Source organism: Procambarus clarkii, chromosome 14 (assembly GCF_040958095.1).
Source record: "Procambarus clarkii isolate CNS0578487 chromosome 14, FALCON_Pclarkii_2.0, whole genome shotgun sequence".
In the NCBI taxonomy this organism is placed as follows: domain Eukaryota; kingdom Metazoa; phylum Arthropoda; class Malacostraca; order Decapoda; family Cambaridae; genus Procambarus; species Procambarus clarkii.
In genome coordinates, this window is record NC_091163.1 from 39,693,673 (window position 1) to 39,712,272 (window position 18,600).

At 47.9% G+C, this 18,600-nt stretch overlaps 1 protein-coding gene across 1 annotated transcript in view; it reads right to left on the bottom strand.

Annotated features, from left to right (window-relative positions):
• The window catches only part of LOC123772696 (glutamate receptor ionotropic, kainate 2), a gene marked incomplete at its 5' end in the record, with an annotated part of 107,690 nt that overhangs the window by 26,290 nt on the left and 62,800 nt on the right, over positions 1-18,600 (bottom strand). Inside the window, 5 exon segments of the mRNA XM_069324519.1 lie at positions 104-220; positions 1,811-1,911; positions 9,926-10,090; positions 11,510-11,639; positions 13,095-13,190. Coding sequence (XP_069180620.1) covers positions 104-220; positions 1,811-1,911; positions 9,926-10,090; positions 11,510-11,639; positions 13,095-13,190 — 609 coding nt within the window.

Consider the following 18,600-nt stretch of genomic DNA (forward strand, 5'->3'; position numbering starts at 1 on the left):
CCACGACGGGTCGTAGCTAACAACTTACGATCTACCACGACGGGTCGTAACTAACAACTTACGACCTACCACGACGGGTCGTAGCTAACAACTTACGACCTACCTTACGACTCACAATGTGAGGTCGTTCTCCCTCGTCATCAAAGAGGTCGTGGTCGTCGCCAGGGTCGTCCCGGGCCTCGTCCCCGTGCTGGTGGTCGTCGTGGCGACTCTGGTAGTACTGCCTCATGCAACATGCACCGCGCCAACCACAACAGGTCAATGCAACCAAATATAATAACAAACAAAAAATACTAAAAAGTAAACTATTAAAAATCATGCTATTAAAATAAAAATATATTTATATATAAATACACTCATATGTAGGCCTATACATATGAGGACACACACTAGGCCTATACATATAAGGACACACACTAGGCCTATACATATGAGGACACACACTAGGCCTATACATATGAGGACACACACTAGGCCTATACATATGAGGACACACACTAGGCCTATACATATAAGGAGACACACTAGGCCTATACATATAAGGACACACACTAGGCCTATACATATGAGGACACACACTAGGCCTATACATATGAGGACACACACTAGGCCTATACATATGAGGACACACACTAGGCCTATACATATAAGGAGACACACTAGGCCTATACATATAAGGACACACACTAGGCCTATACATATAAGGACACACACTAGGCCTATACATATAAGGACACACACTAGGCCTATACATATAAGGACACACACTAGGCCTATACATATAAGGAGACACACTAGGCCTATACATATAAGGAGACACACTAGGCCTATACATATAAGGACACACACTAGGCCTATACATATAAGGACACACACTAGGCCTATACATATAAGGACACACACTAGGCCTATACATATAAGGACACACACTAGGCCTATACATATAAGGAGACACACTAGGCCTATACATATAAGGACACACACTAGGCCTATACATATAAGGAGACACACTAGGCCTATACATATGAGGACACACACTAGGCCTATACATATGAGGACACACACTAGGCCTATACATATAAGGAGACACACTAGGCCTATACATATAAGGACACACACTAGGCCTATACATATAAGGACACACACTAGGCCTATACATATGAGGACACACACTAGGCCTATACATATAAGGACACACACTAGGCCTATACATATAAGGACACACACTAGGCCTATACATATAAGGAGACACACTAGGCCTATACATATAAGGAGACACACTAGGCCTATACATATAAGGACACACACTAGGCCTATACATATAAGGACACACACTAGGCCTATACATATAAGGACACACACTAGGCCTATACATATAAGGACACACACTAGGCCTATACATATAAGGAGACACACTAGGCCTATACATATAAGGACACACACTAGGCCTATACATATAAGGAGACACACTAGGCCTATACATATAAGGACACACACTAGGCCTATACATATAAGGACACACACTAGGCCTATACATATGAGGACACACACTAGGCCTATACATATGAGGACACACACTAGGCCTATACATATGAGGACACACACTAGGCCTATACATATGAGGACACACACTAGGCCTATACATATGAGGACACACACTAGGCCTATACATATGAGGACACACACTAGGCCTATACATATGAGGACACACACTAGGCCTATACATATGAGGACACACACTAGGCCTATACATATAAGGACACACACTAGGCCTATACATATAAGGAGACAACAGTGAAGGTAATCTTACCCGAACCGTTTGGGCATTCTTGCGAGAGTTCCAGCAGAACTCCAAGATGGCGACCACTATAGCGAGGGCGAGACCACACATGAGCACCACGAACACCCCTCCTGTGGGGGGGGGGGAGGAGTGACGTCACTTCCGGCTCACTTGTAAAGGGTATTAAAACTATCAACACAAGACAGAACACGAAACAATGGATATAAATTGGATGAACATAAGAACAAAGGTAACTGCAGAAGGCCTATTGGCCCATACGAGGCAGCTCCTATCTATTACCACCCAATCCCACTCATAAAAATGTCCAACCCTCGCTTGAAACAATCGAGGGAGTTTAGATTTAGGAAAGACTTGGGTAAATACTGGTTCGGTAACAGGGTTGTTGATTTGTGGAACCAATTACCACGTAACGTGGTGGAGGTGGGGTCCCTCGATTGTTTCAAGCGCGGGTTGGACAAGTATACGAGTGGGATTGGGTGGTCATAGATAGGAGCTGCCTCGTATGGGCCAATAAGCCTTCTGCAGCTACCTTTATTCTTATGTATACATAATACACCGTGTATGTGACGTTCTGGTCTGAGTCATACACAAAGTATGGGTCATATACACAAATTAAGGCGCGTCTGGGATCCTCTCAGACGTAGGTTCGAATCCTGATCACGGCCCTTGTGGATTGGTTCCAATGCGTCATATACAGTTAACAAGTGACTAAACTCTAGCATCACTTGTTAGCGACAACACCAACAACCTCCCGGATCACCATCTTGGCTCAACTATCACCACCTCCTGGAGACACCTGGCTGCTTGACCTCAATCACACAACATTGCACGTACACATCTCAAGAGGCAGTACTGCCCAGCCTGAAGGAGTAGCCTGGAGAGTAGAGTCCGTGAGGGCTCAGCTGGCAGCCATCATGGCCCTTGACATCAACCTTGACTATCAGATATGTCGAAGGAAAAGACATTTGCGTTTCGTAATGTGACTCCTTGCACGTCAGTGATCAAATGAGAGTCTGCAGTATACAAGAATACAGTATACATTTATACAATCAATAAATCATGTTGTATTAATACATGTTTTAGCATATATAGCGGCTGTTGCTTACGGCTGCAAGGACTTTATTTGTAGTTTCGTGGCACGCAAAGTCCTCATTCCACACGAAGGTTCAACACGCTGCTGCCATATGTTGATGTGAGTAATTGGTAACTCTCAGAAAGTTGAGTGATTGACTGGAAATAGAAGGTGGTGATTAGCAGTTATTGCTGTGGTCAACTACGTGCTTCTTGGGCACTTCCTGCAGTGTTGATCATCTCCTGATGGAGACTTGTTGTGATTGATTCGTGACTGTTGGCACCACCGCTTATGTTTATGTTAGCGAGCACGTGGCTTTGTTGACACTGACCCGCCGCTCTTGTCTGACCCCACTACGGACAGTGCTGGACCCCTTCCCGCCCCCCTTGTCTGACCCCACTACGGACAGTGCTGGACCCCTTCCCGCCCCCCTTGTCTGACCCCACTACGGACAGTGCTGGACCCCTTCCCGCCCCCCTTGTCTGACCCCACTACGGACAGTGCTGGACCCCTTCCCGCCCCCCTTGTCTGACCCCACTACGGACAGTGCTGGACCCCTTCCCGCCCCCCTTGTCTGACCCCACTACGGACAGTGCTGGACCCCTTCCCGCCCCCCTTGTCTGACCCCACTACGGACAGTGCTGGACCCCTTCCCGCCCCCCTTGTCTGACCCCACTACGGACAGTGCTGGACCCCTTCCCGCCCCCCTTGTCTGACCCCACTACGGACAGTGCTGGACCCCTTCCCGCCCCCCTTGTCTGACCCCACTACGGACAGTGCTGGACCCCTTCCCGCCTCCCTTGTCTGACCCCACTACGGACAGTGCTGGACCCCTTCCCGCCCCCCTTGTCTGACCCCACTACGGACAGTGCTGGACCCCTTCCCGCCCCCCTTGTCTGACCCCACTACGGACAGTGCTGAACCCCTTCCCGCCCCCCTTGTCTGACCCCACTACGGACAGTGCTGGACCCCTTCCAGCCCCCCTTGTCTGACCCCACTACGGACAGTGCTGGACCCCTTCCCACCCCCTTGTCTGACCCCACTACGGACAGTGCTGGACCCCTTCCCGCCTCCCTTGTCTGACCCCACTACGGACAGTGCTGACCCCTCGTCCTGATAATGTGTCCTGATTGGTGGATATCCCTAACAGTTATCTGGCCAGTCGGGGATTGAACTCCGACCTGCATGAAGCTAGACAGTCGCTCTACCGTCCAACCCAAGTAGTTGTGGCTATCATCTTGTGGAAAGTCAGTTGTTACACCAGAGAGACCTTACACCTGATGCGTCTGTTCACCTAGCAGTATAGAGGTTCAGGAGTTAGTCAACTGTTGTGGCTGGCGTCGTGTTAGGTCACAACCCCCCCCCCCCCCTCCTCTACAACCACGCCAACAAGGCTCTAATTACAATCATAATTGTAGCAGCTGGGAGCAAAGTTTTCAAACTTGTATAAAAGTTTTCATAAAAATTTTTTTGTTAACTCCGAGAGACAATTGTTATTGTCGTTATTAGATTACTGAAAATATATATACTGTTCTATGTTGTCTGTGATGTCTGTGTCACGTGTGTGTAGCTCTGATGTCTGTGTCACGTGTGTGTGTAGCTCTGATGTCTGTGTCACATGTGTGTGTAGCTCTGATGTCTGTGTCACATGTGTGTAGCTCTGATGTCTGTGTCACATGTGTGTGTAGCTCTGATGTCTGTGTCACATGTGTGTAGCTCTGATGTCTGTGTCACGTGTGTGTAGCTCTGATGTCTGTGTCACATGTGTGTGTAGCTCTGATGTCTGTGTCACATGTGTGTGTAGCTCTGATGTCTGTGTCACATGTGTGTGTAGCTCTGATGTCTGTGTCACATGTGTGTGGAGCTCTGATGTCTGTGTCACATGTGTGTAGCTCTGATGTCTGTGTCACATGTGTGTAGCTCTGATGTCTGTGTCACGTGTGTGTAGCTCTGATGTCTGTGTCACATGTGTGTGTAGCTCTGATGTCTGTGTCACATGTGTGTGTAGCTCTGATGTCTGTGTCACATGTGTGTGGAGCTCTGATGTCTGTGTCACATGTGTGTAGCTCTGATGTCTGTGTCACATGTGTGTAGCTCTGATGTCTGTGTCACGTGTGTGTAGCTCTGATGTCTGTGTCACATGTGTGTGTAGCTCTGATGTCTGTGTCACATGTGTGTAGCTCTAATGTCTGTGTCACATGTGTGTTGCTCTGATGTCTGTGTCACATGTGTGTGGAGCTCTGATGTCTGTGTCACATGTGTGGAGCTCTAATGTCTGTGTCACATGTGTGGAGCTCTAATGTCTGTGTCACATGTGTGTAGCTCTAATGTCTGTGTCACATGTGTGTAGCTCTAATGTCTGTGCCACGTGTGTGTAGCTCTGATGTCTGTGTCACATGTGTGTAGCTCTGATGTCTGTGTCACATGTGTGTAGCTCTGATGTCTGTGTCACATGTGTGTAGCTCTGATGTCTGTGTCACATGTGTGTAGCTCTGATGTCTGTGTCACGTGTGTGTGGCTCTGATGTCTGTGTCACATGTGTGTAGCTCTGATGTCTGTGTCACGTGTGTGTAGCTCTGATGTCTGTGTCACATGAGTGTAGCTCTGATGTCTGTGTCACGTGTGTGTAGCTCTGATGTCTGTGTCACATGTGTGTAGCTCTGATGTCTGTGTCACATGTGTGTAGCTCTGATGTCTGTGTCACGTGTGTGTAGCTCTAATGTCTGTGTCACGTGTGTGTAGCTCTGATGTCTGTGTCACATAAGTGTAGCTCTGATGTCTGTGTCACGTGTGTGTGGAGCTCTAATGTCTGTGTCACATGTGTGTAGCTCTGATGTCTGTGTCACATGTGTGTAGCTCTGATGTCTGTGTCACGTGTGTGTGGAGCTCTAATGTCTGTGTCACATGTGTGTAGCTCTGATGTCTGTGTCACATGTGTGTAACTCTGATGTCTGTGTCACGTGTGTGTGGAGCTCTAATGTCTGTGTCACATGTGTGTAGCTCTGATGTCTGTGTCACATGTGTGTAGCTCTAATGTCTGTGTCACATGTGTGTAGCTCTGATGTCTGTGTCACATGTGTGTAGCTCTAATGTCTGTGTCACATGTGTGGAGCTCTGATGTCTGTGTCACATGTGTGTAGCTCTGATGTCTGTGTCACATGTGTGGAGCTCTGATGTCTGTGTCACATGTGTGTAGCTCTAATGTCTGTGTCACATGTGTGTAGCTCTGATGTCTGTGTCACATGTGTGTAGCTCTGATGTCTGTGTCACATGTGTGTAGCTCTAATGTCTGTGTCACATGTGTGTAGCTCTAATGTCTGTGTCACATGTGTGTGGAGCTCTAATGTCTGTGTCACATGTGTGGAGCTCTGATGTCTGTGTCACATGTGTGTAGCTCTAATGTCTGTGTCACATGTGTGTAGCTCTAATGTCTGTGTCACATGTGTGTAGCTCTGATGTCTGTGTCACATGTGTGTAGCTCTAATGTCTGTGTCACATGTGTGTAGCTCTAATGTCTGTGTCACATGTGTGTGGAGCTCTAATGTCTGTGTCACATGTGTGGAGCTCTGATGTCTGTGTCACATGTGTGTAGCTCTGATGTCTGTGTCACATGTGTGGAGCTCTGATGTCTGTGTCACATGTGTGTAGCTCTAATGTCTGTGTCACATGTGTGTAGCTCTGATGTCTGTGTCACATGTGTGTAGCTCTGATGTCTGTGTCACATGTGTGTAGCTCTAATGTCTGTGTCACATGTGTGTAGCTCTAATGTCTGTGTCACATGTGTGGAGCTCTGATGTCTGTGTCACATGTGTGTAGCTCTAATGTCTGTGTCACATGTGTGTGGAGCTCTAATGTCTGTGTCACATGTGTGTGGAGCTCTAATGTCTGTGTCACATGTGTGGAGCTCTGATGTCTGTGTCACATGTGTGTGGAGCTCTAATGTCTGTGTCACATGTGTGGAGCTCTAATGTCTGTGCCACATGTGTGTGGAGCTCTAATGTCTGTGTCACATGTGTGTGGAGCTCTAATGTCTGTGCCACATGTGTGTGGAGCTCTAATGTCTGTGTCACATGTGTGTGGATGGTCTGTGACGAACATAAAACTGTATTTCAGCAACATATTAACGATTAAGGTCGTGATTCAAAGCTTTATTCCGGGATTTTCAGCCTTCAGGAGCTTAGAGGGTGAGGGAGGGGGGGGGGGCTTCTTAATGCCTTCTTATCTGATATTCTTTGATACCAGAGGACTGATTCTCTGTCTCTGTCTCTCTCTGTCTCTGTCTCTGTCTCTGTCTCTGTCTCTGTCTCTCTCTCTCTCTGTCTCTGTCTCTGTCTCTGTCTCTGTCTCTGTCTCTGTCTCTCTGTCTGTCTGTCTGTCTCTGTCTCTCTCTCTCTCTCTCTCTCTCTCTCTCTCTCTCTCTCTCTCTCTCTCTCTCTCTCTCTCTCTCTCTCTCTCTCTCTCTCTCTCTCTCTCTCTCTCTCTCTCTTTTATTAAACTAAGACTAGGATTCATAAGGGATGCCTAATAACATACCTAGTGAAACTGCAAGCAAGAGCTGTTATCCTACCTCAGCTCATCTGAAGCCTACACCTAGAAACTCATTTATTTCTCTCACTTGCACAATGCTCCGAGAGGTGCCTAACCTTGCACCTTACCTGCACCTTTGGACACGTCGTTCTCTCTGGTGGTACAACCTTTGGTCCATGGCTCCACCCCGGGCGCCGCTCTCTACCCTCCTTGTTGTGCTTGCGGGGGTTGAACTCTGGCTCTGTGGCCCCGCCTCTCAACCCTCAACTGTGTTATCTAGAGAGCGGCTGAAACCTGTCTGTCATCAACCTTGGAAGGAACGACAAAGACTTTTCAGACATTGTTCTTAGATTTTCCGCGCCTGTGATTGGTTCTCCTGGTTCTTTATTAGTTTGTTTGTAGTTGTTATCTCTCTCTGTTATTGTTTGTTTGTAGTTGTTATCTCTCTCTGTTATTGCTTCTTATGGTATCTCGGAGACCTGGTCAGGGACCGGGTCCCGGGCATGTTGAGCCCCGAAATCAACGCAAATTTTATATCTATTACGTTAAACCAGCGTCTTTCAAGGGCAACTCTTGGTTTACTGCATGTAAACCAGCGTACTTCAAGGGCAACTCTTGGTTTACTGCATGTAAACCAGCGTCCTTCAAGGGCAACTCTTGGTTTACTGCATGTAAACCAGCGTACTTCAAGGGCAACTCTTGGTTTACTGCATGTAAACCAGCGTCCTGCAAGGGCAACTCTTGGTTTACTGCATGTAAACCAGCGTCTTTCAAGGGCAACTCTTGGTTTACTGCATGTAAACCAGCGTACTTCAAGGGCAACTCTTGGTTTACTGCATGTAAACCAGCGTCCTTCAAGGGCAACTCTTGGTTTACTGCATGTAAACCAGCGTACTTCAAGGGCAACTCTTGGTTTACTGCATGTAAACCAGCGTCCTGCAAGGGCAACTCTTGGTTTACTGCATGTAAACCAGCGTCCTGCAAGGGCAACTCTTGGTTTACTGCATGTAAACCAGCGTCTTTCAAGGGCAACTCTTGGTTTACTGCATGTAAACCAGCGTACTTCAAGGGCAACTCTTGGTTTACTGCATGTAAACCAGCGTCCTTCAAGGGCAACTCTTGGTTTACTGCATGTAAACCAGCGTACTTCAAGGGCAACTCTTGGTTTACTGCATGTAAACCAGCGTCCTGCAAGGGCAACTCTTGGTTTACTGCATGTAAACCAGCGTCTTTCAAGGGCAACTCTTGGTTTACTGCATGTAAACCAGCGTACTTCAAGGGCAACTCTTGGTTTACTGCATGTAAACCAGCGTCCTTCAAGGGCAACTCTTGGTTTACTGCATGTAAACCAGCGTCCTTCAATGGGAAACTTTTGGTTTACTGCATGTAAACCAGCGTCCTTCAAGGGCAACTCTTGGTTTACTGCATGTAAACCAGCGTCCTTCAAGGGCAACTCTTGGTTTACTGCATGTAAACCAGCGTCCTTCAATGGGAAACTTTTGGTTTACTGCATGTAAACCAGCGTCCTTCAAGGGCAACTCTTGGTTTACTGCATGTAAACCAGCGTCCTTCAAGGGCAACTCTTGGTTTACTGCATGTAAACCAGCGTCCTTCAATGGAAAACTTTTGGTTTACTGCATGTAAACCAGCGTCCTTCAAGGGCAACTCTTGGTTTACTGCATGTAAACCAGCGTCCTTCAATGGAAAACTTTTGGTTTACTGCATGTAAACCAGCGTCCTTCAAGGGCAACTCTTGGTTTACTGCATGTAAACCAGCGTCCTTCAAAGGAAAACTTTTGGTTTACTCTACGTAAACTCGAATAAATTTCATATCAAGCTCGATATAATCAGTATAAACTTAATGCAAAATTGAGGTAGAGTTTACTTTAAGTTTATCTAAACTCATTGTAAACTCGAGAAAAACATAATAAACTCAAGGTAAACTCAATGTAAATCTTGTAGTAAACTCAAATAAATAAAACCTCGAGGCAAGCTCATTGTAAGCCTTAGGTAAACCTCGGTGTAAACTTTAGGTTATAATAATGTAAATTTAAGGTAAACTAAATGCAAACATCAGGAACGTATGAACATATAAAATCGTGGTAAACTGATGGTAAAACTCGAGGTAAACTGATGGTAAAACTCGAAGTAAACTCATTGAAAAAAAATCAAGGTAAACACATGGTACAAATTAAGGTAAACCCGTTTGACAAATCAAGGTAAACCCCTGATACTAATCAAGATAAGCCCATGGTACAAATCATGGGTTTAAGGTTCATACCATGGGTTTACCTCGATGATACAAATCAACGTAAACCCATGTACAAAACAAGGTAAACTCATGGTGCAAACAAGGTAAACTCATGGTGCAAACAAGGTAAACCCATAGTACAAAACCAGGTAAACCCATGGTACAAATCAAGATAAGCCCATGGTACAAATCATGGGTTTAAGGTTCATACCATGGGTTTACCTCAATGGTACAAATGGAGGTAAACTCATGGTACAAATGTAGGTAAACTGACCAATGTTCTCTACACCGAGAGCGCTGGCTTTAGAGTCCTTGTTCTTCTCGTCCCTGTTACAGACGTCGCCCGTGTTCTTCCACCACTTGCTGTATAGCATCTGGATGATCCCCTTCTCCTGCAGCTCCAGGATGGCCAGCGAGATCTTGTCCCTCCACGGTGAACCTGCCGCCGTCAACACCAAGAACACGTCTCAGAGAACACGAGAACACGCTTGGGGTAGTGGTTTGGGGGGTGGTGAACACGAGAACAGGGCTTGGGGCAGTGTTTTGGGGGGTGGTGAACACGAGAACAGGGCTTGGGGGGTGGTGAACACGAGAACAGGGCTTGGGGGGTGGTGAACACGAGAACACGGCTTGGGGGGTGGTGAACACGAGAACAGGGCTTGGGGGGTGGTGAACACGAGAACAGGGCTTGGGGGGTGGTAAACACGAGAACAGGGCTTGGGGGGTGGTGAACACGAGAACAGGGCTTGGGGGGTGGTGAACACGAGAACAGGGCTTGGGGGGTGGTGAACACGAGAACAGGGCTTGGGGGGTGGTGAACACGAGAACAGGGCTTGGGGGGTGGTGAACACGAGAACAGGGCTTGGGGGGTGGTGAACACGAGAACACGGCTTGGGGGGTGGTGAACACGAGAACAGGGCTTGGGGGGTGGTAAACACGAGAACAGGGCTTGGGGGGTGGTGAACACGAGAACACGGCTTGGGGGGTGGTGAACACGAGAACAGGGCTTGGGGGGTGGTAAACACGAGAACAGGGCTTGGGGGGTGGTGAACACGAGAACAGGGCTTGGGGGGTGGTGAACACGAGAACAGGGCTTGGGGGGTGGTGAACACGAGAACAGGGCTTGGGGGGTGGTGAACACGAGAACAGGGCTTGGGGGGTGGTGAACACAAGAACAGGGCTTGGGGGGTGGTGAACACGAGAACAGGGCTTGGGGGGTGGTGAACACGAGAACAGGGCTTGGGGCAGTGTGTTGGTGGGTGGTGAACATGAGAACAGGTCTTAGAACACTGTAGTTGTCGTGGTGAACATGAGAACATTTCTCAAGAACCATTGCTTGTGCTGCAGAACAACATAATGTTGAAAATATCATTAGTTATCCTGGATAACATTAAATCTGTTCTGAACCACAAGCATGAGAACATCATAGAACAGTAGAACAGTTCATACCTCGAGCTGGTCCTCGAGGCCAGAGAGAACACAGGACCTGGTCCTCGAGGCCAGAGAGCACAGGACCTGGTCCTCGAGGCCAGAGAGAACACCAGGACCTGGTCCTCGAGGCCAGAGAGAACACAAGGACCTGGTCCTCGAGGCCAGAGAGAACACAAGGACCTGGTCCTCGAGGCCAGAGAGCACAGGACCTGGTCCTCGAGGCCAGAGAGCACAGGACCTGGTCCTCGAGGCCAGAGAGAACACCAGGACCTGGTTCTCGAGGCCAGAGAGAACACAAGGACCTGGTCCTCGAGGCCAGAGAGCACAGGACCTGGTCCTCGAGGCCAGAGAGAACACCAGGACCTGGTCCTCGAGGCCAGACAGGACACAAGGACCTGATCTTGAAGGCGCTGGAGGTCGACCTTACCTATGGGGGTGGCGATGCCGTAGGAGTTCGAGTTGAGGAGTCCGCCGACCTGAGTCAGGTTACAATTCCTCTGTATAGTGTAGTCGAGCATGGTCGACTCCATCAGGAAGGCGTAGTTCCCACGCAGGACCTGCCGGTGATCGCATCCTCTTAACTTCTACAGCCTTATAGTCCTGACATCCCTTGTACCGATGTTGTTTGGCTAAATAGTTCATAACTCTATATCCCGTGAATTGTAGCCTTATATTCATAATTTTTGAGGAAAGGCTAGTCACCCTACTGACCCCATGTATGGTGGGGTCCAGGTACTGACCCAATGAATGGTGGGGTCCAGGTACTCACCCCATGAATGGTGGGGTCCAGGTACTGACCCCATGAGTGGTGGGGTCCAGGTACTGACCCCATGAATGGTGGGGTCCAGGTACTGACCCCATGAGTGGTGGGGTCCAGGTACTGACCCAATGAATGGTGGGGTCCAGGTACTGACCCCATGTATGGTGGGGTCCAGGTACTCACCCTACTGACCCCCATAAGTGGTGGGGTCCAGGTACTGACCCCATGAATGGTGGGGTCCAGATACTGACCCCATGAATGGTGGGGTCCAGGTACTGACCCCATGAGTGGTGGGGTCCAGGTACTCACCCTACTGACCCCATGAGTGGTGGGGTCCAGGTACTCACCCTACTGACCCCATGAGTGGTGGGGTCCAGGTACTCACCCTACTGACCCCATGAGTGGTGGGGTCCAGGTACTCACCCTACTGACCCCATGTATGGTGGGGTCCAGGTACTCACCCTACTGACCCCATGAGTGGTGGGGTTCAGGTACTCACCCTACTGACCCCATGTATGGTGGGGTCCAAGTACTCACCCTACTGACCCCATGAGTGGTGGGGTCCAGGTACTGACCCCATGAATGGTGGGGTCCAGGTACTGACCCCATGAGTGGTGGGGTCCAGGTACTCACCCTGCTGACCCCATGAGTGGTGGGGTCCAGGTACTCACCCTACTGACCCCATGAGTGGTGGGGTCCAGGTACTGACCCCATGAGTGGTGGGGTCCAGGTACTGACCCCATGAGTGGTGGGGTCCAGGTACTCACCCTGCTGACCCCATGAGTGGTGGGGTCCAGGTACTCACCCTACTGACCCCATGAGTGGTGGGGTCCAGGTACTCACCCTACTGACCCCATGAGTGGTGGGGTCCAGGTACTCACCCTACTGACCCCATGAGTGGTGGGGTCCAGGTACTCACCCTACTGACCCCATGTATGGTGGGGTCCAGGTACTCACCCTACTGACCCCATGTATGGTGGGGTCCAGGTACTGACCCCATGAGTGGTGGGGTCCAGGTACTCACCCTACTGACCCCATGAGTGGTGGGGTCCAGGTACTCACCCTACTGACCCCATGTATGGTGGGGTCCAGGTACTCACCCTACTGACCCCATGAGTGGTGGGGTCCAGGTACTCACCCTACTGACCCCATGAGTGGTGGGGTCCAGGTACTTACCCTGCTGACCCCATGAGTGGTGGGGTCCAGATACTCACCCTACTGACCCCATGAGTGGTGGGGTCCAGGTACTCACCCTACTGACCCCCTCCTCTATGGTGGGCACGAAGACAGACGGACGTCTACTCTCCATATACCTCCACATCTTCTGGTACGTCTCAATCTTGGAGTCCTGTGAAACAAGGAACCTTTCTTAAACAACCTCTCCAACTCTCGGTGCTCTTGAACCCGCTCTCAGCCCACTCTCAAACTCTTAAACCCAATATAAAACCCTTCATTAAATATTGTATTTAAGCCCTATCATAATGGCTGTCCTTAAACCCTTAAATAAACTCTTTTCTTAAATTATTTCATAAAATAAATCTCACGTCATCATATTTTATTTGTTTTGAAATAATATATAAATTAAACTAATTAATTTAAAACATTTAAATCATTTAAAACTAAATTCTAAATATCAGAATTCTCTTTGCACCGAGGGTATGCTAGGAGGGTATATATATATATATATATATATATATATATATATATATATATATATATATATATATATATATATATATATATATATAATATGTATATATATATATATGGCATTTTTATAGTGGAATATGTGCTCCATTGTCTAAATGTCTTAAAAATTTTATATATTATGTGGGCTTTATGTATGTGTGTGTGTGTGTACTCACCTATTTGTACTCACCTATTTATGCTTGCGGGGGTTGAGCTTCGGCTCTTTGGTCCCGCCTCTCAACTGTCAATCAACAGGTGTACAGGTTCCTGAGCCTACTGGGCTCTATCATATCTACATTATAAACTGTGTATGGAGTCAGCCTCCACCACATCACTGCCTAATGCATTCCACCTGTTAACTACTCCCACACTGAAAAAGTTCCTTCTAACGTCTCTGTGGCTCATGTGGGTACTCAGTCTCCACCTGTGTCCCCTTGTTCGAGTCCCACCAGTGTTGAATAGTTTATCTTCATCTACTCTGTCAATTCCTCTGAGAATTTTGTAGGTAGTGATCATGTCCCCCCTTACTCTTTTGTCTTCCAGTGTCGTAAGGTGCATTTCCCGCTGCCTTTCCTCGTAACTCATGCCTCTTAGTTCTGGGACTAGTCTAGTGGCATACCTCTGAACTTTTTCCAGCTTCGTCTTGTGCTTGACAAGGTACGGGCTCCATGCTGGGGCTGCATACTCCAGGATTGGTCTTACATATGTGGTGTACAAGATTCTGAATGATTCCTTACACAGGTTCCTGAACGCTGTTCTGATGTTAGCCAGCCTCGCATATGCCGCAGACGTTATTCTTTTTATGTGGGCTTCAGGAGACAGGTTTGGTGTGATATCAACTCCTAGATCTTTCTCTCTGTCTGTTTCATTAAGTACTTCATCTCCTATTCTGTATCCTGTGTTTGGCCTCCTGTTTCCACCGCCTAGTTTCATTACCTTGTATTTACTCGGGTTGAACTTTAGTAGCCATTTGTTGGACCATTCATTCAGTCTGTCTAGGTAATCTTGTAGTCTCATACTATCATCCTCCGTCTTAATCCTCCTCATAATTTTTGCATCATCGGCAAACATTGAGAGAATCGATTCTATACCCTCTGGGAGATCATTTACATATATCAGAAACAGTATAGGTCCAAGGACTGACCCCTGCGGGACTCCACTCGTAACGTCTCGCCAATCTGAGACCTCACCCCTCACACTGACTCGTTGTCTCCTGTTACTTAGGTACTCCTGTATCCACCGGAGTACCTTCCCTTTCACTCCAGCCTGCATCTCCAGCTTTTTCACTAGCCTCTTGTGTGGCACTGTATCAAAGGCTTTCTGACAATCCAAAAATATGCAGTCTGCCCACCCTTCTCTTTCTTGCCTTATTTTTGTTGCCTGGTCGTAGAATTCAAGTAACCCTGTGAGGCAGGACCTGCCATCCCTGAACCCATGTTGATGCTGTGTTACAAAGTTCCTTCGCTCCAGGTGCTCCACTAGCTTTCTTCGCACAATCTTCTCCATCATCTTGCATGGTATGCAGGTTAGGGACACTGGCCTGTAGTTCAGTGCCTCCTGTCTATCCCCTTTCTTGTATATCGGACTACATTAGCAGTCTTCCAAATTTCTGGCAGTTCACCTGCCAGAAATTTGTTGCCAGTGATTTGTTATACACCATTGAGAGTGGCAGGCACAGTGCTTCTGCTCCTTCCTTTAGTATCCATGGTGATATTCTAACCAGGCCTACAGCCTTTGTCACATCCAACTCTAGCAAAAGCTTCATTACATCTCCACTGGTAATCTCAAATTCCTTTAGTGGTGTCTGGTTAATTATTCCTTCTCTTATCTCTGGAACTTCTTCTTGCTCCAATGTGAAGACTTCCTGGAATTTCTTATTGAGTTTCTCACACACTTCCTTGTCGTTTGTAGTGAATCTGTCTGCCCCTATCCTCAGTTTCATTACCTGTTCCTTCACTGTTGTCTTTCTCCTGATGTGGCTGTGTAGCAGTTTAGGCTGAGTCTTAGCCTTGCTTGCTATGTCGTTTTCATATTGCCCTTCTGCCTCTCTTGACACTTTGACGTATCTTTTCATCTTGCTTTTGAAAACCACTTTTATCAAGCGATCTTTGTCCTTGTTGTACCGGCCAAGCCTGAAAACCTTTTCTGTATTCAGTTCTTCCCTCTGTACATCTGTACTCCTTCAAGGATCTCTTTGACTATGGCTTTGTCCATATCTCTCCTCACCCTTGGAGTGGCTCGTATTTGCTCCCTAATACCTACTATGACTACTGCTCTTTCCCTCTCTATTAGTCGGCTAGTGCATCATCAACCTGTTCTCGCACTTGCTTATAATCAATATCTTGCTTATGAATAAGTGCATATGTGACATACTAATTTATTGTGAATATTTGAGTTTACCTTGAAAAGCTGAATATAAAACCACGACCTAACCTAACCTTCTTACTATGTTAAGATATTACAAATAGTACTGAACCTATACCTATATTGATATTACATTTGAAAGAGTGCATCCTGAGGTGTGTGTGTGTGTGTGTGTGTGTGTGTGTGTGTGTGTGTGTGTGTGTGTGTGTGTGTGTGTGTGCGTGTCCCAGCCTCTGTGTACGTGCGGAAGTACACACATCATAGGCTGGTTGTCCTGGGCTCATTTTCCGCCGGGTCGAACCCCGCTCGTCCTCGTGTAGACAAAAACCATGAAAGTAATTGGATGAAGCTTTTGGGCCGTGTTGCTGGCGGAGTCCTGGCTCACTATTAGCTCTTCCAATTGCTATTGTGTTCCTGTGACTGCTTCCGTACACACGCACGCACACACACGCACGCACACACGCACGCACGCACACACACACACACACACACACACACACACACACACACACACACACACACACACACACACACATACACACACACACACACCACACACACACACACCACACACACACACACACACACACACACACACACACACACACACACACACACACACACACACACACACACACACACCACACATACACACACACACACACACACACACACACACACACACACACACACACACACACACACACACACACACACACACACACACACACACACACACACACCACACACACACACACACACACACACACACCACACACACACACACACACACACACACACACCACACACACACACACACACACACACCACACACACACACACACACACACACACACACACACACACACACACACACACACACCACACACACACACACACACACACACACACACACACACACACACACACACCACACACACACACACACACACACACACACACACACACACACACACACACTAATTACTGTGAGAGTCATAGTGTTATATTCAGCAGGTCAAAGTACTCACACACTGACTCACCACTTCACACTAATTAATATATTCTGACTAAAGTTAGATAATTAAGCTACTCTCATTGAGGGTAACGCTTTAATAAATATATCTAATTACTCTGAAAATAAAAAATTATTTCTGCTCCAGTCTTTGTGAATCATTTATAAATCTAAAATATAATGTTTGTTGGTCTGTCAGTTGTTCAAGGGGCGTCTCCTAACTTTGCAAGATGACACTTGGAGGGGATGGGAGTGTCACAGGCCGGGCTGGGTCCGCCCAGGTGTCACTGTGTTTTGCTAAGAAATATTGGCATCAATAGCGACCCCCCCACTTTAATGTTCAAGGGTGAAATCAAGGATTTGTTTTCCGTAGAGTATCAGGATGAGGATACTGTGCCACGCCGGGTAAGTGTCCTATATACACTATGTATATACACGTCATCAGCCTATATACATCTAGGTATATTTATATATAATATTCATGAGAGTTGTGAATACGTCAGATATACGTTGTTGTTACGTAACTATCGGAACCTTCCGTCTAAGGTTTGTGTACAGATCTGTTCGTCTGTCTGTCTATTGCTCTGGCCAACAGGGAAGCTCTTCTGTCTGCTGTGTCACCTGTCACTTGACGCGCAGAGCTGTCTGTACCACCTCCCTCACACGTCTGCTGTCCTCTGTCCTTACTGTCTGTCTGTCTGCTGCTCCACTACACACATACTGCCTGTCTGCTCCACCACACACACTGCCTGTCTGCTCCACCACACACATACTGCCTGTCTGCTCCACCACACACATACTGCCTGTCTGCTCCACCACACACATACTGCCTGTCTGCTCCACCACACACACTGCCTGTCTGCTCCACCACACACTGCCTGTCTGCTCCACCACACACATACTGTCTTCTCCACCACACACACAGCCTGTCTGCTCCACCACACACATACTGTCTGCTCCACCACACATACTGCCTGTCTGCTCCACCACACACATACTGCCTGTCTGCTCCACCACACACACACTGTCTGCTCCACCACACACACTGTCTGCTCCACCACACACATACTGCCTGTCTGCTCCACCACACACATACTGTCTGTCTGCTCCACCACACACATACTGTCTGTCTGCTCCACCACACACACACTGTCTGCTCCACCACACACACTGTCTGCTCCACCACACACACATACTGCCTGTCTGCTCCACCACACACATACTGCCTGTCTGCTCCACCACACACATACTGTCTGTCTGCTCCACCACACACATACTGCCTGTCTGCTCCACCACACACACACTGTCTGCTCCACCACACACACTGTCTGCTCCACCACACACATACTGCCTGTCTGCTTCACCACACACATATTGCCTGTCTGCTCCACCACACACATACTGCCTGTCTGCTCCACCACACACACTGTCTGCTCCACCACACACACACTGTCTGCTCCACCACACACATACTGCCTGTCTGCTCCACCACACACACACAGTCTGCTCCACCACACACACACTGTCTGCTCCACCACACACACACTGTCTGCTCCACCACACCTACTGTCTGGTCCACCACACACACACTGTCTGCTCCACCACACACACACACTGTCTGCTCCACCACACACATACTGTCTGCTCCACCACACACATACTGCCTGTCTGCTCCACCACACACATACTG